This window comes from Carassius gibelio, chromosome B22 (assembly GCF_023724105.1).
Source record: "Carassius gibelio isolate Cgi1373 ecotype wild population from Czech Republic chromosome B22, carGib1.2-hapl.c, whole genome shotgun sequence".
In the NCBI taxonomy this organism is placed as follows: Eukaryota; Metazoa; Chordata; class Actinopteri; order Cypriniformes; family Cyprinidae; genus Carassius; species Carassius gibelio.
Window position 1 is genome coordinate 9,235,014 of NC_068417.1, and position 24,910 is coordinate 9,259,923.

Sequence of the window (24,910 nt, forward strand, 5' to 3'; positions counted from 1 at the left end):
GACAGTATAGTGTCCCCATCACTACACTGGGGCGCTAGGACCCACACAGACCACAGGGTGAGCACCCCCTGCTGGCCTCACTAACACCTCTTCCAGCAGCAACCTAGTTTTCTCAGAGGTCTCCCATCCAGGTACTGCCCAGGCTCAACCCTGCTTAGCTTCAGTGGGCAACCGGTCTTGGGCTCCAGGGTGATATGGCTGCCGACTTGACAGGCTTTGACATAGGCAGTAACATCTTTAATCATTGAGGACCACCAGAATCAGTTGCATAGCAGATGCAATGTGTGGGATATTCCAGGGTGGCCAGAGCTGACAGATGTGTGGACCCATTGCATTACCTGGTGCCATAGATTTTGTGAAACATAGTGTTTATTAGGTGGGCAGTTAGCAGGGGCTGGTTTTTTGAGCTGTTCTCACTATGTCTCCTCCATGATATCCCAGGTAATCAGGGCAATGATTACAGACAAGGGGAGTATGCTTTCAGGGGTATGGCTGTCGAAGGAAAGGTCGTACTGTCTAGAGAGGATGTCTGCTTCGAGGTTCTTACTGCCAGGACGATAGGTCACTGTGAACTGGAATCGGGTGAAAAAGAGTGACCAGCGAGCTTGGCGTGGATTGAGTCTTTTGGAGCCTTTGATATATTCCAGGTTCTTGTGGTCAGTAATCACCTGGAAGGGATGGACTGCTCCCTCAAGGTGGTAAACCTTGCCTTCAGAGTATTGAATGCTTCAGTGGCCTCCTCGTTCCATTTAAGTTTCAAAGGTTTGCCTTTTAAAAGAAAGGTCAAGGGTCAAGCAATCATACTGCAATTTATGATAAATCACCTGTACACTGTAAAACCGAACAGTGAAATTAATCAAATGAAATTAGTTAATTGCACTCAAATAATAACGAAAGTTCATTGGACTTAATTTAAATAAGTTCTGTTAACTCAAAAATTTGTTGTAGTGAGGTGAACTTAAAATGATTGTGTTTTCTAGTTCCCAGCATGCTTTGCATCAGAAAACAAGGAAAATAAATTTAGAAATTAAGTGTTATTTTGTGTGTTTTTACACAAGATTAACATAGAGGGTCATAAGTTAATACATAAATGTTGTGTTATATTAGATTTTACAAAGGTTTATGTTATGTTGGATTTGTAGTGTTACCGTTGTGGTGAAGAGTAGAGCCTGTGGTTAGACTGAGGATGGACAGCAAAAGCCTAATTTTGAGTGTATTTCCCACATTATAGGAGTTGAAAAATGATAAAATTATGAGTGAATTACTCCCTAATTATAAGTTCAGAAATATAATTATTTAAGATAACTCTGAGATAATTTAAGGCAACTGGAATTACATTTTTTAAGTTTATGTAAAAAAAAACGTTTTTATCATCACTTAAATGTTCTGTGAACTTATCAGGGTTTACAGTGTAGAAATTAGCAAACCCCAGAAATCTTTGAACCTCTTTGATAGTAGACGGCTGTGTGGCCATCCTGTTACTGCGTTGACCTTGGTTTCATCCATCTTAACACCTCGATGACTAATGATATTTGTAGGGCCCCCTAGTGGTGAGGAATGCAGTTTTCCATTCATCACCCTCTTTAATTCAGATCAGGTTATATGCACTCCATAGGTCGAGTTTGGTGTATATAGTGGCCTCACAGAGTTGTTTGAGGGCTGAAGGAACCAGTGGCAGGGGGTATCTAAATTTTATGGTAACGTTATTAAATCTTCTATAGTCAATACATGGCCTCAGTCCTCCATCCTTTTTCTCCACAAAGGAGAATACTGCTGCACCTGGATACGAAGAGGGCCGAATTAATTCTGAACTCAAGGCTTCCTCAATATACTCCTCCATGGCTTGGGTCTCAGTTTTGGATAATGGGTAAATTCTGCTTTTGGGAGGCATTGCATTGGAGAGTAACTCAATAGAACAGTCACAGCAGCTGTGAGGTGTTAATTGTGTAGGCTTGGTTTTACTGAAGACTTCTGCCAAGTCATCATAATATGAGGGATATTAACTGACTTGGTACTTGTGGGACTATCTATGCTAGTCATATAACATAGTTGGGGAACTTGGGAAAAACTGTGACTCTCACAGAAAGTAGACCACTTGGTCAACTCACCCTGATGCCATGAAATGACGGGGTCGTGAACTGACAGCCATGGAAATACTAAGATGACTTTGTGCTTGGGAGAGTCGATGACATAGAGAGATATGGATTCCTGGTGAAACAAACCAACTCGAAGGGTTAATGACTTGTTCTGTAGAACTATTCCATTACCCATTGAAGTGTCTTTGATGGCTTTAATCATGATAGGTGGATTGCATGGTTGAGTGGGTATGTTATATTTCTTGATGATATCTTTATGGATGAGGTTTAATGCGACAATGAGACAATCATGGATGTTAATGAGATGTACATGTCTTCAATATGTAAGGTTAAGGGCAGGTTGAAAGACTGGTTACTAGGTACTGAGAAATGTTCCAGATTTACCATCGTGGAGTTTTGAGCCTTGTGTGGGTATCCCTGACATCGATGACCTGGTTCACCACAGTAGAAACAAAGACAACGTTTGCGTCGGTTTGCTCTTTCACCCTCTGAGAGGTTGGCGAAATCCAATTGCATTGGCTCCTCATTGAACTTGGTGGTAGATGTGGGTAAGGCTTGAGCAACACTTAATGTAACAGGCTGAACCTCTCACAAATGCCTTCTTCGTGGGGTTTGTCTCATGACATCATAGAGGTCAACGTTGAGGCTTTTCTGGAACACAGCTTTGAGAGAAACATCATTCCATCCACTCTGAGCAGCGAGTGTACGAAACAAGATGGCGTAGTCAGCGGCTGTTCTGTTACTTTGGGACATTTGCAGAAGCTGGGTTGATATATCCTTGCCCTCTGTGGGATATTCAAACACTTCTTGTAGTTGTTGAATGTAGAAGTCAAAAAATCGTCTAAATCACAAATCAGTGTCCCAAACGGCTGCAGCCCAGTCGATCGCCTTTCCAGATGACAGTGACATCATGACGGCACATTTCTTATCGTCAGAATTAAACTTGTCTTCTTGGTTATCGAATTAAATTTTTACTCGTCGAACAAAGCCTCTACATCGATCAGCAGAATCATCAAGCTTATCGGATACTGCGAAACTCACCGCTCTAGGCATGGTTAATGGGAGAGACTGGATGTAGTTCGTCAAGTGCTAGTTGACTACTTGAAGTTTACCCAATTGCTCTTGGTACCCCTTTAATACTTCACTTTGATATGTGAATGCTGCTTGCATGTTTGTAACTTCTGCTGGATTCAGTTGAGGCGAAGAATTCTGTAACGAGGAGCCTGAGGCAGTATTAGAATCCATTTGCAGAAGTTTATTAGGGAAAGATCTTATCAACAGAGTCGTTAAACCAGTTAGAGAGTCAGTACCGTAATCAGTCCAATCAGGCAGTAAACCCAATGGGGCAATCCAAGAAGCAAGAACATAAAAAAGGCAGAATCATACACAAACAGGCAGTCAGAATAATCAATAGAAAACCGCTTGGTAAGGCAGGTAAACTGGCATTGTTTCGCAAAGTGGGAACACGCTGACTCATGTTAAATAGTGTTAAACAGGAAGTTACTGTAGATGAAGCGGGAGCGGTGAACAGTCAGTACTCAGGCGAGGGCTCCCTCTGCTGGTGTGGTGTTACACTTGTTTAGCCTAACATAGCATATATATACCTAGATACAACGGAGCTGAGTGTAACCGTTACTTCACTGTATTGTCCTGGCTAGTCTAGTCCTGTTCTGTCTATTCAGTGTTTCTCGTTAAGCCTCAGTATAGCAGTTGTGTTTACCACTTCTGTGCTGTACCCAGCGGTCTTCGTAGAGGGTTACAGAGTACTTCGCTTCTCACCTGTGCCCCTGGTATCTCCGTTTAAGAGCCGCCTGGGTCTCTGGCTGAAACCCTGAGTTACACCTTTGAAGAAGCGGTCAAGGACCCTGAATTACTTTAGTGAATCTTTCAGTTCTGTTTGTCAGCCATGCGGCACATCCTTATTTTCTCATTAAACAAGACTGTAACTGCTTTCATCTCTGGACCCCTCTTTCTCATCACAGAATAATCCTACCAACGAGGAATGGATCAGACTGGGAGTCACCCTTTCTAGACTGCTGTAGAGAAGAGCATTGCTGGGAAGGCACGATGAGGAACTCGCAGCTCACCGAATGGTGGACTCGTTATCCATTCAAGTGACTGATCTTACGCAGCATCTCCATTCACTTCAGAGGGACGCTTCCCAGTCTGTCCTCCAGGATTCACCCGAGCTGCGGGTGAATAACCCCTCATGTTACTCTGGTGAACCCACTGTATGTCTGCCATTCCTGACTCAGTGTGAGGTTGTTTTTTCACTCCAGTCATCTTCCTACTCCAGAGAACGCTCACGGATAGCCTACGTCATCTCGCTTCTCAAGGGAAGAGCCTGTGAGTAAGGGACTGCTGTATGAAATGCCGAGGCCGATTGTCTGACCAGTTACATCCGGTTTAAGGAGGAGATGTTACGTGTGTTTGACCATTCTGTCCATGGCCCAGAGGCTTCTCGCTCCTTGTCCTCCTTACGGCAGGGACACGCACTGTCACCGACTTTTCTGTGGAGTTCCGCACTCTCTCTGCGTCTAGCGGATGGAACGAGCCTGCCCTGGTGGCCCGGTACATTGAGGGGCTTGATGCCAAGATAAGGGACGAGGTGTTGATCGCCTTGATCCTCTGATCAATTCCACCTTATGAGTAGAGAAGCGCTTTGAACTGCGCCAACAGGCTCTGTCTGAACATAATCCTCATATTAATTGGGCTAACAATTCCATACTCTCTTGGGGTTTGTCATGTCATGTCAGATGTCTTGTGGCTGCTACCTGTCCCGTATCTTATGTTTCTGTCTTTCAGGAGGAGCCAGGCGATTTGTCTTGGGTTCCTGAGGAGTACTTCGATCTGGCGGTGGTTTTCAGTCGTTCCCGGGCCACATTTCTTCCTCCGCATCGGCCATACGATTGCAGCATAGAACTTCTTCCGGGTAGCACTTCTCCTCGCGAGAGGCTCTATTCTCTCTCAATTCCCGAACGTAAGGCTCTGGAGAAATATCTCTCAGAATCGTTAAAAGCAGGCACTATCATTCCTTCCACCTCTCCTGCTGGGGCTGGGTTCTTTTTGTGAAGAAGAAGGCTTGAATGACATAACGGTTAAGAACCGGTACCCATTACCTCTTATGTCATCTGCTTTTGAGATCCTGCAGGGGGCACAATACTTCACAAAACTGGACCTTCGCAATGCCTATCATCTTGTACGTATCAGGGAGGGTGACGAGTGGAAGACGGCATTTAATACATCTCTTAGGCACTTTGAATATCGTGTTCTCCCGTTCGGGCTAGTTAACGCCCCATCCGTGTTTCAGGCTCTTGTTAACGATGACCTTAGAGACATGTTAAACCTGTTCGTGTTTGTTTACCTTGACGATATTTAGATTTTCTCTCTGAATCTCCAAATTCATATGCAACATGTTAGACAGGTTCTTCAATGACTATTAAAGAACCGTCTTTTTGTCAAGGTGGAGAAATGTATCTTTCACGCTCAATCGGTCATGTTTCTTGGTTCCGTTATTTCTTCCCAGGGTATTAGTATGGACCCTGTCAAGGTTCGCGCTGTTACTGACTGGCCAAGACCAGAATCTTGTGTTGCTCTTCAATCAATCAATCAATCACCTTTATTTATATAGTGCTTTAAACAAAATACATTGCGTCAAAGCACTGAACAACATTCATTTGGAAAACAGTGTGTCAATAATGCAAAATGATAGTTAAAGGCATTTCATCATTGAATTCAGTTATGTCATCTCTGTTCAGTTTAAATAGTGTCTGTGCATTTATTTGCAATCAAGTCAATGATATCGCTGTAGATGAAGTGACCCCAACTAAGCAAGCCAGAGACGACAGCGGCAAGGAACCGAAACTCCATCGGTGACAGAATGAAGAAAAAAACCTTGGGAGAAACCAGGCTCAGCTGGGGGGCCAGTTCTCCTCTGACCAGACGAAACCAGTAGTTCAATTCCAGGCTGCAGCAAAGTCAGATTGTGTAGAACAGGTGTGCCCAACCCTGCTCCTGGCGATCGACTGTCCTGCAAAGTTTGACTCCAACCCTAATCAAACACACCTGCCTTTAATTTTTAAGTGAGGCTGAAGACCTTAATTAGTTGGTTCAGGTGTGTTTGATTATTACTGGAGCTAAACTTTGCAGGACAGTCGATCGCCAGGAGCAGGGTTGGGCACACCTGGTGTAGAAGAATCATCTGTTTCCTGTGGTCTTGTCCTGGTGGTCCTCTGAGACAAGGTATTTACTGGGGATCTGTATCTGGGGCTCTAGTTGTCCTGGTCTCCGCTGTCTTTCAGGGCAGTAGAGTTCCTTTCTAGGTGCTGATCCACCATCATGTCTGGATACGTACTGGATCCGGGTGACTGCAGTGACCCTCTGATCTGGATACAGACTGGATCTGGTGGCCATGGTGACCTCGGAACAAGAGAGAAACAGACAAATATTAGCGTAGATGCCATTCTTCTAATGATGTAGAAGGTACATAGGGTGTTATGTGAAGTGTTTCCGGTTCCGGTTTACCTAATTAATGCAGCCTAAAAAATCCTTTAACAGATTTGGATATTAAAAGCATATTAGTATGTTATGTGTATGAATATGTGTATTTAATCTAGATTTAAACTGCAAACTGTGTCTGCCTCCCGAACAATGTTAGGTAGGTTATTCCAGAGTTTAGGCGCCAAATAGGAAAAGGACCTGCCGCCCGCAGTTGATTTTGATATTCTAGGTATTATCAAATTGCCTGAGTTTTGAGAACGTAGCAGACGTAGAGGAGTATAATGTAAAAGGAGCTCATTCAAATACTGAGGTGATAAACCATTCAGGGCTTTATAAGTAATAAGCAATATTTCAAAATCTATACGATGTTTGATAGGGAGCAAGTGCAGCGATGATAGGACCGGGCTAATATCGTTATACTTCCTGGTTCTAGTAAGAACTCTTGCTGCTGCATTTTGGACTAGCTGTAGTTTGTTTACTAAGCGTGCAGAACAACCACCCAATAAAGCATTACAATAATCTAACCTTGAAGTCATAAATGCATGGATTAACATTTCTGCATTTGACATTGAGAGCATAGGCCGTACTTTAGATATATTTTTGAGATGGAAAAATGCAGTTTTACAAATGCTAGAAACGTGGCTTTCTAAGGAAATAATGTGATCAAATAGCACACCTAGGTTCCTAACTGATGACGAAGAATTGACAGAGCAACCATCAAGTCTTAGACAGTGTTCTAGGTTATTACAAGCAGAGTTTTTAGGTCCTATAATTAACACCTCTGTTTTTTCTGAATTTAGCAGTAAGAAATGACTCGTCATCCAATTTTTTATATCGACTATGCATTCCATTAGTTTTTCAAATTGGTGTGTTTCACCGGGCCGTGAAGAAATATAGAGCTGTGTATCATCAGCATAACAGTGAAAGCTAACACCATGTTTCCTGATGATATCTCCCAAGGGTAGCATATAAAGCGTGAAGAGTAGCGGCCCTAGTACTGAGCCTTGAGGTACTCCATACTGCACTTTTGATCGATATGATACATCATCATTCACTGCTACGAACTGATGGCGGTCATATATTAATATGATTTAAACCATGCTAATGCACTTCCACTGATGCCAGCAAAGTGTTCAAGTCTATGCAAAAGAATGCTGTGGTCAATTATGTCAAACGCAGCACTAAGATCCAATAAAACTAATAGAGAGATACACCCACGATCAGATAATAAGAGCAGATCATTTGTAACTTTAAGGAGAGCAGTCTCAGTACTATGATACGGTCTAAATCCTGACTGGAAATCCTCACATATACCATTTTTCTCTAAGAAGGAATATAATTGTGAGGATACAGCCTTTTCTAGTATCTTGGACAGAAAAGGGAGATTCGAGATTGGTCTATAATTAACTAGTTCTTTGGTGTCAAGTTGTGTTTTTTTATGACAGGCTTAATAACAGCCAGTTTGAAAGTTTTTGGGACATATCCTAATGACAATGAGGAATTAATAATAGTCAAAAGAGGACCTATGACTTCTGGAAGCACCTCTTTCAGGAGCTTAGATGGTATAGGGTCTAACATACATGTTGTTGGTTTAGATGATTTAACAAGTTTATACAATTCTTTCTCTCCTATAGTAGAGAATGAGTGGAACTGTTCCTCAGGGGCTCTATAGTGCACTGTCTGATGTGATACTGTAGCTGAAGGCTGAATGGTTGCAATTATATCTCTAATAGTATCGATTTTAGAAGTAAAGTAGTTCATAAAAACATTACTACTGTGGTGTTGGGAAATGTCAACATTTGTTGAGGCTTTATTTTTCATTAATTTAGCCACTTTATTGAATAAATACCTGGTGTTATGTTTGTTTTCTTCTAAAAGAGAAGAAAAGTAATCAGATCTAGCAGTTTTTAGTGCTTTTCTGTAGGATATATTACTTTCCCGCTGAGCAATACGAAATACCTCTAGTTTTGTTTTCCTCCAGCTGCGCTCCATTTTTTGGGCTGCTCTCTTTAGGGTGCGAGTATGATCATTATACCATGGTGTCAAACATGGATATGCTAAGGAATTTGGATACATCAGGAACATAACTTAAAAAGCAGTCTTTTGTGGTAGAAGTGATGGTTCTTCGATACTTGTAACAAGAAGTAGAATTTAAAATTTTGGCTATATGAAGTTTGCACAGAACTAAATAATGATCTGAGATATCATCACTTGGCTGAATAATTTCAACACTATCAACGTCAATTCCATGTGACGGTATTACATCTAGAGTATGATTTCGACAAAGAGTAGGTCCTGAAACATGTTGTCTAACACCAATAGAGTTCAGAATGTCTATAAATGCTGATCCCAATGCAACTTTTTCATTATCGACATGGATATTTAAATCACCAACTATTAAAACTTTATCTGCAGCCAGAACTAACTCGGATATAAAATCACCAAACTCTTTAATAAAGTCTGTATGGTGCCCTGGCGGCATGTATACAGTAGCCAGTACAAACATAACAGGGGATTTATCATTAACATTTGTTTCTCTGGATAATGATATATGTAGCACCATTACTTCATACGAGTTATACTTGAAGCCTGCCCTCTGAGAAATCCTGAAAACGTTGTTATAAATTGAAGCAACTCCTCCCCCTTTGCCTTTTAGACGTGGCTCGTGTTTATAACAGTAATCTTGGGGGGTGGACTCATTTAAAATAATGTAATCATCAGGTTTTACCCAGGTTTCTGTCAAACAGAGCACATCTATATTATGATCAGTTATCATATTATTTACAAAAAAGTGTTTTCGTAGAAATGGATCTGATATTCAATAAGCCAAGCTTTATTTGTTTATCCATATTGCATTTGTTTTTTATTTGTTGAACCTAGTTCGAGGAACAGACACAGTCTCTATAGTGTGATATCTAGGTGAAAGAGTCTCTATGTGCTGAGAATTAGCTGACCTCTGTGACGGGAGGCAGCTAGCAGACGGTCGGTTTAGCCAGTCTGTCTGCTTCCTGAACTGGGCCCCAGTTAGTCAAGTATGAACTCTAAAACTATTTGCCATATTTCTAGAGAGAAGAGTGGCGCCACCCCAGGAGGGATGAAGACCATCTCTTTTAAACAGGTCAGGTCTGCCCCAAAAGCTCGTCCAATTGTCTATGAAACCTATGTTATGCTGTGACTCATGCCACTTAGACATCCAGCCATTGAGTGATGACAATCTGCTATGCATCTCATCACCACAGTAAGCAGAGAGGGGACCAGAGCATTTTACAGTCTCTGACATCATGCTTGCAAGTTCACACACATCTTTAAAGTTATTTTTAGTGATCTCCGACTGACAAGACAAACATCATTAGCGCCGGCATGAATAACAATCTTACTGTATTTACGTTTAGCATTAGCCAGCACTTTTAAATTTGCCAAGATGTCAGGCGCTCTGGCTCCCGGTAAACATTTGACTATGGTGGCTGGTGTCTCTATATTCACGTTCCGTACAATAGAATCACCAATAACTAGAGCACTTTCATCAGGTTTCTCAGTGGGTGCATCACTGAGTGGGGAGAACCTGTTTAATGTTTTGATCGGAACAGACGAGCGGTGTTTTGACCCACGACTACGCTGCCTCACCGTCACCCAGTTGCCCTGCTGCAGGGGCTCTGTTTCCGGAACCGAACAATGTACAAGAATCCCTGAGCTAGACGCATCCAAAGCCGTATCTAGAGCCCTAACATTCTTACTGTCCTCAATTAAAGTTTGGATGCGTGTCTCTACTTCTGAAGTCTTCTCTGTCAGCCTAACTATTTCATTTATCACATGTGAATCCTTCATCAGCGACAGAGACAGATAAACTGTACATGTGGCAAGAGGTGCAAATAACGATAGCAGGCGAAGCCATTACTCACCGTGCTTGATGAAATATTCTTACTGCGGTTGTTTGATGAACTTGTGAAAAACTGGAGCGAGAGAGAGGAGAGGAGAAAAGAAAACGCTAATGACAAGCTAACGAGTGCTAACGCTTTGCAGGTGTACTGCACTCACGGAAAAGTGAACGATCAAAGTGAATCTGATAAGATTGATCGATAATATCAGAAATATGGTGTGAATTAAGTTATATTTTACCACTTTAAAAAACAAACAAACAAACAAACAGACAGTGATAGTAAGATAAAGATTCTAGAGAAAAAATAACCCTGTATGGCATGGTGTTGCCCTCAGGCAACAAACTACCTTTTTGGACCTCACACTGCCCCTTTAATTTTTTTAATTGAAAAAAAAAAAGTATAATATCACTTGACATGTCTGTCCATTCAAATGCGGGACTAAAGTGGTTGTAGCCTTTTGTTTGGGGGTGGGGCAGTCCTTTCCGGAAGCAAAGTCGCATGGGACACAGTGCCACCAATTGGTAAGTTCAATTTCATTTTTTTAACATGTTTAAAATTAAGTAACTTTATATAAAAAAATATATGTATGTGCATCAGTATGTAAAGAAGTATGTTTGATTGTTTAAAAACACATTTTGATTTTATTTATATACTAAAACTGTGTTTTTTTGTTTGTTGCCTCAGGGCAACACTGTGCAGTTAGACCACTTTTTTTTTCGAGCAATATGCTAAATTGGGGAGATGTGGTCTGATGCAAAATTAGGACCACATGGTGCATTCAAGTCCTCCTGGGAAGCTCTGTGAATGCATCATATATGTGCAAATTATGTTATTATTATAATTATTATTATAATTATTATTGTTATTATTATTATGTTGCCACAGAGATGATGGTGCCTATCATCTCATAATCTGGCTAAATGAGTAGTGTTTTCAGGCAAACTTGATCTCTCCCCTTTATTAATGCATTTTTCATGATCAATGTTTTTACTATCTACTGATACTTAAAGGAAATGGACACAAGACATTTTTGCGGGCGGAAGGAACATGATCGAGCAGTTAGGGTCATTCCTTCTGACAGTGAGGACAGTGAGCATGAGGAGAGTGAAAATGAGGACTATGAGGTTGAGGAGAGTCATGAAGACTGGATCTCTGAATCAGGTTTGAGAGACAGTTTGGAGGTCAAGGGTCAGTTAGAGGTCAGCAGTGGTGGACAGTAACGGAGTAGCTTTACTTCGTTACTGTACTTAAGTACATTTTTCAAGTATCTGTACTTTCCTGGAGTAGTTTTTTTTGAGCAACTTTTACTTTTACTTCACTACATTCCAAAGCATAAAATCATACTTTTTACTTCACTACATTTCATAAAACATATCGTTACTCCCTATATCACGTGTTCCGACACTCAGAAGCGGTGTCTGATTCATCATGAACGAATTGAGTCTTTTCAAAAGAAACTTTTAAATCGGATCGCGAATCGCACCAAACGTTTACGAATTAGAATGATCCGATTGCAGCTGTTCTGGAGTCGACCACTCACTGATTCAAGTGAACCGTTTAGTGCGAGTCACCAGAAGTAAGAACCGGGAGATCTTGTGAGTGCGCGTGCGTCTGATGTTGCTAAAAGTAAGTTATGTCGAAATTTTGGATTAATTATTGTAACTGAAAATCATATTTAGGTCAAAACTGTCAGTTGTTTGGGAACTAAATCCGTTGTAAAGAGAGATCTATTTAAGCCCACTCAAATGCTCGAGTGCAGACGATGCAGACACATCAATTTTACGTAAAACAACAACAACAACAACTAGGGGTGCTCCGATCACGATCGGCCGATCGTTAATGCGCATCTCTTCAGTAAAGCCGGTTTTCTAATCAGCGGTTAATTCCATCAGGTGCGTGATTTCACATAGAGCAGCTGTTACTACACAGAGCCGTTGTTAACTGAGAAGATGCACCAAAAAACGCTGAAAATGAAGTAGATTTGCGCATCTTCTCTATTAACAACGGCTCTGTCTAGTAACAGCTGCTCTATGTGAAATCAAGCACCTGATGGAATTAACTGCTGATTAGAGAACCGGCTTTACTGACGAGATGCGCATTAATGATCGGCCGATCGTGATCGGAGCACCCCTAACAACAACAAAAAAAACCTTAAAACAACACAGATTAAATACAATAACTCATGCATGTTCAAATTCACCGCTGCTGTAATGTTAACAGTTTTATTAAAATGTCCTATGTGACGTCTGTTTTTATATTGTTTATCGACAGTAACGTTATACATATGTATATTGTTTGGATTAACTAGACGAGTAGACAGACATGAATGTTCATCGTACTGAAAATAAGTAAATATTGTTAGCTGATGCTAACTGTCTAGCTAACAAGCTTGTTGGTGCTAAGTTGATGTAATTTTTATAAATGTCCAAATATTTTTATTCAGCCACATATATATATATATATATAGATTACATCTGGTTAGAAAAGAAAGGATGTGATGTTCAGAACATGGTAACTACAGTAATTATCAAAGTGGGAAGAGATGCACCCCGTTTGGCCAGGGGTGTTTTTAAACCACAGACAAGATTTGAGAAGGAAAAAATCATTATGAATTTTTTTTTATTATTTTTTTCCTTAAAATGTTCTTTCTAACTTCAGGCCTTATTATCATGTCATATATACAGTACAGACCAAAAGTTTGGACACACCTTCTCATTCAAAGAGTTTTCTTTATTTTCATGACTATGAAAATTGTAGATTCACGCTGAAGGCATCAAAACTATGAATTAACACATGTGGAATTATATATGGAATTATATACATAACAAAAAAGTGTGAAACAACTGAAAATATGTCATATTCTAGGTTCTTCAAAGTAGCCACCTTTTGCTTTGATTACTGCTTTGCACACTCTTGGCGTTCTCTTGATGAGCTTCAAGAGGTAGTCACCTGAAATGGTCTTCCAACAGTCTTGAAGGAGTTCCCAGAGAGATGCATAGCACTTGTTGGTTCTTTTGCCTTCTGTCTGTGGTCCAGCTCAACCCTAAACCATCTCGATTGGATTCAGGTCCGGTGACTGTGGAGGCCAGGTCATCTGGCGCAGCACCCCATCACTCTCCTTCTTGCTCAAATAGCCCTTGATGCCTTCAGTGTGACTCTACAATCTTCATAGTCATGAAAATAAAGAAAACTCTTTGTATGAGTTTTCCAAACTTTTGGTCTGTACTGTAACTTTGATGTTCTGTAAAACAACTAACTTTAAAATACTTTGTTCTTACTGGTGAAAATCAGATGGTCATCTCTGTTTTCTCTCAGGTACATCACAGTGTAAGCTTCACAGTGAGCATTACTCTCATCAGCATAGTCCATATCAACAACAAAAATATATCTTGACTCCATATAGTGGTTATTTTTGAAAAAATCCCAGGTATTTTGAGCAGTAGGATTATAAAAAAATGTGCTAATATAAAATTAAATTAAGTAGCCTATGTAAAATTGCAAACATCTATCTTGCAGTACTTTATTACTTAAGTACATAAAAAATTGAGTACTTTTGTACTTTCACTTGAGTAAAATTGAAAAAGGAGTACTTTTACTTTTACTGGAGTAATATTTTACCATATGTATCTGTACTTTTACTCAAGTACTTGATTTGTGTACTTCGTCCACCACTGGAGGTCAGTCAGCAAAGTATCATGTGTGTGTGTGTACATGTGTGTGTGTGTTTGTTTGCATGCATGTCATTGTATGATGAAGGTATATGACAAGCATGCTTCCTGCTGTCTTTTTTAGGAGAATGCCTGTCTCTTGACAATGACACAGAGTCTGAGGATGAAGATGATGTAGATGTAGTTTGTTTATTTGATTGTTCATTGCTTTTTTTGTTTTTTTATTGGTTGGAACCATTTGTTATTGATGTTTGTCAAAATACAACATGTTCTAATGAATATATTACATGTTTTCCTTATTCCACTTATATAGAAAACCTTGCTGTTTTAGTACCCTCATAGCACATTGCCCTTAGGCAACAAACCAATATTTTGTTCAGGGGTGGGGTGGGGGGCACATTTTATGATGGATATATTATCAGGGACCCCCAAGCTCCCAAAAAATGGGGTAACATATCCCCCCCCCCCCAAAATAAATAGTCATGCCATAGAGGGATAAAATAAAAACAGCTACACAGAGCTACGATTAGCTACAGAAGGCCAACAGGAAGTAGAGAAAACACTGTCCCTCTTCAAAGCTTTCTGGGTTTTGCTAATATTTACCGACGTTTTATCCAAAATTTCAGTCAGGTAGCGGCCCCCCTAACTGCACTTACTTCGGTCAAGAATCAATTCTCGTGGACTGAGGCTGCCCAGGCAGCTGTTGAACCTCTCAAATCGCTCTTTTCATCCAGTCCTATCCTTATCTCCCCCAACTTAGAAAGACAGTTCATCATCGAGGTCGACGCTTCAGAGGTGGGTGTTGGGGACATCCTCTCTCAGCGCACTTCAGCCGATGATCAGATTCATCTCTGCGCTTTGTTTGCATCGCCTTACTACTGTTGAACAGAATTATGATGTAGGTAACTGAGAGATTTTGGCCATTCGTCTCGCATTAGGGGAGTGGCAACACTGGCTGGAGGGGAGCTGCGGTCCCGTTCGTAGTCTGGACTGACCATAAGAATCTCGAATACATTCAGTCAGCCAGGAGACTTAATGCCTGTCAGGCTCGTTGGTCCCTTTTCTTTACGCGTTTTGATTTTACGATCTCCTACCGGCCGGGGTGCAAGAATCTAAAGCCTGACGCTCTCTCTCGCCAGTTCCTTTTTTCTGATTCCGTACCATCTAAAGAGGGCATCCTTTCTCAGCGGGTCATAATGAGGGGTAGGGATGGCCATTTTCCCCAAACATCACATTCGAATATTTGAGCTCACAAAAAAACGAATATTCGAATATTCATTTATTTAAATTAAGTTTAATAAGACAGACGTTATTTTTCAGCAACATTTATTGTTTCCGTCATTTTTGAACAAGCTTATACACAATAGGCTTGAACCTTACGCTACATCGTGTTTTGTAGCTGAAAAACTTTACGAAGCAGTACTCATTCCGTATCTAAGGAAATATATATATATTTTTCATATCTAAAGAGTACACTTTTCTGCTGAATTTTAACCAGTGAATTTGGAAAGTGAAATAAAATTAACCGAAGTTTGACTGTCAAATATTATACATCATATTTTTAAACAGATTGAACACTTTGGAAGGGAATTCTGGAAGGTGAATATGAATTATTGAGTGACTTCAGGGATTCGTCGTAGTGTCTTCTGTTGGACACGCCTCCTTACTCTGGCATCCACACGAATAGCCAGCTCAATGAGTTTATCCACCCCCGCGGGTAAATCCGAGGAATCAAATAACTTCTTCAGCACCTGCGAAAACGCTTGGAAGGAGGTGCAGCATGGAAGTCTCTGTTCCCACACAGTGGTTCCCCAGTTGCCACTCGTCCTGTGAGCAGAGTTATAGTGAACGCTATCTTAGATTCCTCGGTGAGAAATGATGATGTTAAAGAGAAATGTAGAGAGAGCATTTAGCCAAAAATGAACGACACAACTGGGGCTCCCTGGAATAAAAGGCTAGTGGTGGTACACGAAGCTTAGGAGAACACGTGCTTTGATCCATGGCAGTTGGTGGATTGGACGCAGGTGGTTGCTGAGAAGAAAGGGTCTCTAACTTGAAGCGCTGAATCTGAGTGGTAAGTTCCGAAACCTGAGGGACCAGGGCTTGGACAGCACAACCCATAGTCCCCAGGCGGGTGAGGAATAAGGTCCAGAGGATCCCAACTGGAGGTACAGGAACACAACTAGACAAGAGAGACAGACGAGAAATCAATGAACCAACAACACAAACAGGATGCCAGCCAAACTTAAAGGCAGCGCAAATGAGTTGCATCTGGTGCTCATTACCGCAGCTGCTGCTGGTTAACAGATGCACACAATCAGACAGAGACGCAAGATGAACGCACCGAGCCATGATCCTTGACAGTGATCGATGTCTTCGTGGTTCCCTCACCATCATTATCTTATTTACTACTTCAGCTGCCATTACACCTGTGACTTGCTTATTCCTTAATTCCCTCTCTTTCTAAGTTTCCCTCATGTGTAGTCGTGTGTCTGACCGTTGTGGTGTGTACATGCTACACTTCGTTTGTGACCTACTCCCAGTCTAGAGTTTTCATACCAGACTTCCGTTCCCTAGTTCCTGCCCTGACATTACCAGTTCTGTGTTTAGTGGCTTCTCCACTTTTGCCCCTCCTTGGCATGCTCTATAAGGAATGCTCTGACATTGCATCAGTTCCGATGCTTGGACTCTGCGAGCTGTTCTCACTCCACTCTGACATTGAATAGTTTCCTCTTATTGTGAGATACTTAGTTGTTTGGCTCTGCTCTCTCCTGTAATTGTCTTCAGGTCATTTTTTCTTCACTTCTTATCAAATGTCTCAATTGTTTCTTCTCTCAGACTGATTTTGGAGTTTCTCTAATGGACTTTGGGGCAGGAATGGATCGAAAGTCTACTTTAAAGATAACGATATTAGCATCCTCACCAGTGAACGATATTGTCTGTTCATTCTAAGTGCACACGCGTCTGTTGCTTTAAATTCTAGAACAGTACCTGAAGCACCTTAAAGGTGCCATATGCAAAAATTGAGGTAAAAATATCCATAACATGACCTACACGCATCAAAAGAATGAGAAGAAATAAGGGCGATGATGTCATAAAAAAATGTCAAGCTATAGTGCTGCAGAGATATCAACCTTAATTAGCATTAGCATTACTAGCCCCGGCCCGACAGGTGTCGTAATACCAGTTTCGGCCATGGGTGGCGGTATGCGGGCAACATAACCACCAGCCAACCTGCAATACACGAATAACTCGCACGGCTTTCTGGTGTGTACTTGAACCTGATGTCAATCGTGTGGAAAGTACAGCCCACTACTTCATTTCAGTTCAGGGAAGAGAGAGAAAGGATATCTCAAGCAAGCCCTTGGCAAGAGACCCCTACCACCACCACCCGCTACAGGGAAACAACCGCGCTCAGAATCCCAAATCAAATCCGATAAGAAAAGAAGCCGAATCAGAGTAAACATCGGCACTGCTTTTAATCGCTGGAGACAACTGATGGCCTGAAAGAAATGAGGCTCGACTCTGAACTTGCAACATTTCTAACAGTAAGTTAGATGCTGTTAGTATTTCGCTAGAAGTTTGTTTTATATGTTTGTGTATTTGTTTTCGGGAAGTTATAACATAGCAATGTATCGAAGGCTGTTCGATAAACGTGCTAATGTCAGCGATGGCTAACCGTAGCTGCGTTTGATAATTAGCTAGCTATAACTTAACGTTACCCATTTTATTATATCATAACTAACCTGCTCTGTCTAGTATGTTGGTCTCCGTGTCCTCTTTGCTTCGTGGTTTTTCTGTGCGTGAAAAAATTGATGTGTGTCGTGAAAGCGTGTGAAAAGAGTCAATTGCTTGTGTCTCACGGTGAATGCTTGAGAGTTGGCACATTAATTCCCAAGCAGAATAAAGGACAGGTTGATTATTGCTGTTTAGCGTTTGAATTAATCTATGATGTGTCCCTGTTTGCGTACAGGGACATAAAAAATCAATTAAAAGTGATACGTGGACCAAGGTGTCTGAGATTGTTCATTTTAAGTAAAGGATCCTAATATTTCGTCCACAACAATATTTAATGAGGTTAACTTATAACTCCTTGTGGTTTGTCTGCACGAGATCAACAAGCTTGTTTGCTTTGCGGCCGCTTTAAATACAAAATAAGTATTCGATCTACGTTAGAGCGTCTGAACGCTCACAAATCTTTCTGCAGCGTCGTGAGCAGAGCGGCAAGAGCGATTTTTGACGCTCTAGACGCCGGCGGTGTGAACGCACATAGGCTTCGGCTATGGCTGTAGTGTTGTTGTGAAAGTAGGGGCGGAGCATAGAGACTATGCCGTTTCTCGTTTGTTACTCTAGAGTAGACCAATTCACTTTATTGAGGCATACTGCCCCCATCTGTTATGGAATGTGGAGTATGACTTGAATTTTTTTTGCCAAACATTACAGATGGCACCTTTAAGCTATAAAATCAAATTTTTAACAATTTGTAATGTTTTAGCTGTATATGTGATTTGCTTCAGAAAATCTTGCAGAGATACAAAAATAACAATTTAATGGTAATAAAAATGACATTTAATCTGTATAAGCTTATTAATAATAATAATGTAAACATTTACGTATAATTAAATGTTTTAATCGTGTAAAACTTCATATGCACTGCTTACCTTAGTATTCCTCCAGGAGGTGCTCGACAACTGTAATAAAATATGGAGAACCTCAGAGCGAGAACACTTTATTGGTAAAGGCAAGCAAATACAGATGACAAATGGACAGAAAAGTGAGATCTGTGTGTCTAATAAGACAGACATATAAACAAAGCCTTCAAACTGAATGTGTACAATAATAACACTGCAAGAGAGGAACATTTGAAATCAAATATGAAAAATTACTGAATGCGAGGATCTTTGGTAATCTTCAGTATTGACCATGACAAACACTTGCATTTGACACTTGAGCATATATGAGAATTTGAAAATTAACCACATCAATATCAGAGGAATAATCTAAGAAATAACATCATCCTTTATGTTTCTGATATGTGAATATGTGCTTGCTCTTGTTCAGCTCTTTTGAATCTGCTCTCTACTCTCCATAGACAGAAACTCTGAAAGCTCTTAATAACCGAATTATCTGTCCTCTATTTATCATGAGTACATAACGTCCAGCATGTTGAGTTGTGATGTTTTTGATGGTAAGAGATCCAGTTTGTTTGTTCAGCTTCAGTCTGTTTCTGAATCTTCCATCAAGAACATCATCATACACTGGGGAATTTTTGACCCATGCATAGGTTTTAGCTATAAAAGTAATTTCATTCATATACAACCACCCAATCGATTCAGACTTTGTTATTTCAGTACGACCAGAGTTTATAGTGAGTGAATCCCCCTCCTTCACTGATATTTCATCTGGATCAAACAGAAAAGGGGTTGTCACAGAGTAATGCAATTTAAATCCTTCATGTATGTTTACTTAAGTAATTAGTTTGAAATGTAATCTCCAAAAGAATAATAATATAAAATAACAGAACAGACAGAAAAAAGCAAAACAGTGTGTGGAATAAAATAATATCTGGTGATGAAAAAATAAAACAAGTGGAACAAATATTTAACTCACCATAGACAGCGAGAAGGAACCTCTTTTTCTTATTGTTGATATGTAGTTCATATAGCCCAGGATGTTTCATTGTGATGTTTGTGATGGTCAGAGATCCAGTTTGATTGTTCAGCTTCAGTCTGTCTCTGAATCTCCCATCAAGAACATCATCATATACAGTCATGCTGTCGGTCTGTTTATTGATTTCAGCTATTAAAGTGTTTTCATTTCCAAACCTCCACTGAATCTTGTTGTCCATTATTTCAGTAAGATCAGAGTTTATAGTGACTGAATCTCCCTTCTTCGTTGATATTTCATCTGCATTATCAAAAACACACAGAACAAACAGAAACAAGGTTCATCACAGATTCAGAGTCTTATCTGATGGTTTACTGTTATCTGATGGTTTACTGAAGTGAAGCTTTTGAAGTGTAAATTTGAGATTAATTATATAGAAGAACAGAAATGGTGTTTGGATTAATAACTCTATGTTTGTGCTGATTCTGTTGTGCTGACCCAGCAACTGAATCCAACAGTAGTCTGCATGAAGGTATTTTACTTGAGCTTCAGCAAAGTTCACTTAATTTGTGTTACTTTAGCTTCAATTTGATTTCAGTCTTGAATTTAAACTGACGCCAATTTCAAATGACTCTAAAACACAGAATTATATTATTAATTTAAATTGAGATATTTGAATATTCTAGTATTCCCTAAATCTTTGATTATTTGTTTATTTTTATGAACAGATGATGCACCATATGCTAGTTCATTCACGGTCCTTTAGGTTGAAGGATTCAAATTACTTTCTGTGTCCCTTATTGGTGATCTCTTCTTGAGATTTGTAGCTTTGTTGTTTTAATGGTATCTGTTTATGTGGACAATCTTGTGTTCAGTTTTTCAGGAATTTTGGTCTTAAAATATATATTTTAATATATTAAAATATAGAACTTAATTTAACTCACCAATGATAAAAAGAGAGAAACTCTTCCCCAAACGTTTTCTCTCAAGTTCATAAAGTCCAGTATGTTCCGTTCTGAGGTCTGTGATGGTAAGAGATCCAGTTTTATTGTCCAGCTTCAGTCTGTCTCTGAATCTCCCATCAAGAACATCATCATATATAGTCATGTTGTCGGCCCGTTTATTGATTTCAGCTATTAAAGTATTTTTATATCCAAACCTCCACTGAATCTCATCATCATCATTCATTTCAGAAAGATCAGAGTTCAGAGTGACTGAATCTCCCGTTTTCATTAACTTCATTTCCCGACCAAACACATCTGCAGAACATTGATGTTGGTTTGATCACTAAAATACTTTAAATCTTTGAATTTGAAGTTAATAATATTTTGCTGCAAAAGACAAAATATGGTCAATAAAAAATAAATAAATACAAATACAAAATACACACTTATATATATATATATTGAATTTAAAATTAAATGTATGCATTTAGCAGACGCTTTTATCAATGCGACTTACAGTGCAGGCTAACATTTTTTACCTAACATATTTTATATAATCTATAATAACAATAGGTACAGTAGTGGCCAAATGTCATGTCATGTCTACTAAAAATGACATCTTCAAACTTTATTGACATTACTTAATTTTTTTTTACAGATTTTGTAAGCATATTCAGGGGTTTTTCCTGGAGTCAATCATTTTATTAATGATAATACAATGAAACATACCAAATTTTGCGGACATAGTTTTTGGCTAAGCTGTCATAGAAAGAAATTACAAATACATGCATAAACAAGAGAGAACCAACAAAATATGGAGGGAGATGAAGAGTACATCAATCCAGAGAAGTTCATTTATAACAAGGAAAACTCACGGAGCACATTTAAAATGAACAATACAAGACGCTAAACTGAACACAGGGAAAACTATTTATACAGGACAGGGTAATGGGAAGACACACTTGGGTCAATGGAAACACAGGAAACACCTGGGATTAAATCAATGACGCGGGAGAAAGAAACTGAGTCACAAAACAAAATATAGACAAAACATAGAACAGAATCTGACACTTGCAGAAATGAAAAACAAACAAACAAACAAACAGACCAATCCCCGCCAGACATCACTTTTAGCCACTAGTGTAAATGAAGATGCTTTTACTTTAATCTTTAATGTCACTCTAAAATTAATGCTGTTGGGTATTTGAGCTTCATATTTATTTTATTTAATCACTAATAACTAAGTTCACACCTGTATTGATTTTACAGTACAAAAAATATAAATAGTAAATTATCTCTAACTAATCTAACTAATTTATTACATTATATCAGAACAGAAACAAGTGAAGGCATAAAAACCCATTTCAAACTCACCATCCAGACGCCAGAAACACAAACAGAACAAAACTAATTTGATTGCCATTTCCCTCATCAGTTTACTGAAAAGCTGACAATATTATCCTTAAATATGAGTGAACTGTGATATTTATCTGGTTTTGTGCAAATCCTCCCCTAACCTTCATCTCAGTTTACTTTTAGATGTCCATCCTCTTTTGCATCACAGAAAATAAACAAAGTTTTGCTGAACTTGTGTTTTCAAACTCAAAAGGAACAGGCAAAGTTCAGACGATCAGCAAACAGCATGTCGGACGCAATTTAAGTCAAAGTTTGAATCAAAACCAGTGTTAAATGAGCAAAAACAAAACAAAATAGGGAGCCAGGTCCCTGTCTATAGCTGCCCAGCAAACAACACACACACATACACACAGTCTGTACAGTGTATTGTGTATATATAAACACACACATAGTTATTATTTGTATTTACTGTATGTTTTTGAAAATAATAAACACTTCTACCACGTTACAATCCATCATGCTGCCTAAGGTCACAAAACGCTGGACTTTTGGTAGTTCCTAGGATAGCAAAGTCCACTAAAGGAGGTAGATCTTTTCACATTTGGCTCCCAAACTCTGGAATAGCCTTGCTGATAATGTTCAGGGTTCAGACACACTCTCTCTGTTTAAATCTAGATTAAAAACGCATCTCTTTCGCCAAGCATTCGAATAATGTATCTCTTAAATTGTGACTGCAGTTGCATCTGATCAAATGTGCATTTTTATTCTTTAGCTGTTACAAACACGACAGGTTCCACCTCCACACAATCTCAGCGCACACCCTCACCTGAATATTAGATCACCTCCACCTACTCCTCATCAACCACTCATCAGCGCTGCACTACAAAAGCCACACACATGCACTCAGTCATTGTCCGGTCACGTTTGCGACAAGATCATTCCTGTATGCTTACTATAAGGACTAACTTCTCTTCTACTCTCTCCAAAGATTCTCTCCGAAGGACCCAGTCCCCCGAAGTGAGTGTGTGAGGTTCACCGTTCCCTCCAAGAAGTCACAACCTTCCCAGCACGGATCCAAACTCCCATTCACTCCTCACTACCTGTTCCTCTGCTTGTGTCTTTGCTAATAAACATCTTCATCTGTTACTCCTCAGCTTCCCGAGTGATCCGTAACAGATGACCGGACCAAGACCGACAGGCATAAGCATGAGCCTCACAGACCCATTCCAAGATCTGGTAGATGCACTCCGTTGAACACTCATGGCAGTCCCAGCATCTCCTCCACCAGCGAGCACTTCCGCCGACCCTGTCATCACTTCCTCACCTGCCGTGCACGCCAGTCCCATGGCCAGGCCGGCGCCTTACTCTGGTTCGGCGGAGGAATGCAGCGGATTTCTCCTTCAGTGTTTACTGGCCCTGGAGATGCAACCGCACATGTATCCAATGGACTGCTCTAAGGTAGCCTTTATCATTTCCCAATTGCAAGGCAAAGCACTACTGTGGGCAGATTCACTCTGGACTCAAAATAACCCAGTTATCCAGTCTTATTCTAGCTTCATCGACCATTTCCGTGAAGTTTATCGGCAGACCTGCTTGGGACTCTTCGATTGGTGAGAAGCTGTATAATTTAAAACAAGGGAAAATGTCTGTCAATGAATATGCCTTGCAGTTTAGGACTCTGGCAGCCCTATCATCAAGGACTGGAACCCAGAGTGCAGTTGCATCTCGCTGCATAAGAGGATAACATCGGCCTCGAGAGATTCATCCAGTTATCCATTCGCTTCGCCACTCGTATGCAGTCATGCTTTGAAGAGCACCAGGGCCAGGCGCATTCCTCCACTCCACTCTGCCGACCAGATAGCTCAGCTCCCCAGAACCAGCCAGCAAACCCATGATTGTGGATTCCTACCGCCTCACGATGGCGGAGCGTCAAGGATGGCTGGCCCAGAATCTATGCCTCTACTGTGCTACCCCGGGGCATACTATAGCAGTGTGCCCCGTCCGTCCTCGTCCCATGGTGAGTGCCATTCTCCCTTCAAGATATCAAATGAGACCACTCACCATTGTTGTAACACTCACTGCTGCTGATGTATCTCTTCCAGTTTCCGCCCTCCTCAATTCTGGGTCAGCCGGCAACTTCATCTCCGGCGCCCTCTGTCGTCAGCTCAAACTCCTCACTACGGCTACGTCCACACAATCACCGGCAGGCCATTAAGCAAGAAGCACGTATGTCATTGTGTTGGTCCCATCTCCCTCAGAACTGGACTTCTGCACCATGAGGAGATCCATCTGCTGGTTCTGGAGGAATCCACCGCTGACTTTATCTTAGGGCACCCATGGTTGGAGCAGCATAACCCCATGATTTCCTGGAAAACCGGCGAGATCCTGAAGTAGGGCGAAGCCTGTTTCCAATCATGCATCTCCGGTTGTCCCATTCCTGTTGAGCACCCCCCTGAGCCACTACCAGTCTACTCCACCTCTATTGAGAGCCCAATTGAGCACCAGTCCATCACCATTCCTCAGTGCTATGCCCCCTTCAGCGACGTCTTCTGCCCTAAGCGGGCCTCCAAGCTGCCTCCACACCGGCCGTGGGACTGTGCAATTGATCCGCTGCCGGGTGAACCGGTGCCAAAGGGACAGATATATCCCCTATCCGTTCCCGAGGAGAAGGCCATGGAGGACTACATCAAGGAGGCGCTGGCCCAAGGGTATATTCGTCCATCAACCTCCCCTGCTGCTACCAGCTTCTTCTTTGTGGCAAAAAAGGGTGGAGGTTTGAGACCATGCATAGATTACAGAGCTCTCAATAAAATCACTCTTAAATTCCGGTACCCACTTCCCCTCGTCCCTGCGGCCCTGGA

At 40.7% G+C, this 24,910-nt stretch overlaps 2 protein-coding genes across 7 annotated transcripts in view; both read right to left on the reverse strand.

The window, feature by feature from the left end:
• LOC127987318 (uncharacterized) overlaps positions 1–24,910 on the reverse strand; it is a 140,328-nt gene that overhangs the window by 13,900 nt on the left and 101,518 nt on the right. The gene's annotated exons all lie outside the window — the stretch shown is intronic.
• LOC127987326 (uncharacterized) overlaps positions 18,856–24,910 on the reverse strand; it is a 256,216-nt gene continuing 250,161 nt past the window's right edge. For 4 of the 6 annotated variants that reach the window (XM_052589611.1, XM_052589613.1, XM_052589612.1 and 1 more), the window contains exons 2-4: positions 20,694–21,080; positions 19,753–20,049; positions 18,856–19,544 (exon numbers count right to left, since the gene is read on the reverse strand). In XM_052589611.1, the coding sequence (XP_052445571.1) occupies positions 19,222–19,544; positions 19,753–20,049; positions 20,694–20,991 (918 nt within the window). In that variant the 5' untranslated portion in view covers positions 20,992–21,080 and the 3' untranslated portion in view covers positions 18,856–19,221. Of the gene's footprint in view, positions 19,545–19,752; positions 20,050–20,693; positions 21,081–22,067; positions 22,235–24,910 lie in introns of those variants that run through there. The other 2 variants (XM_052589609.1, XM_052589608.1) reach the window with 2 other exon arrangements.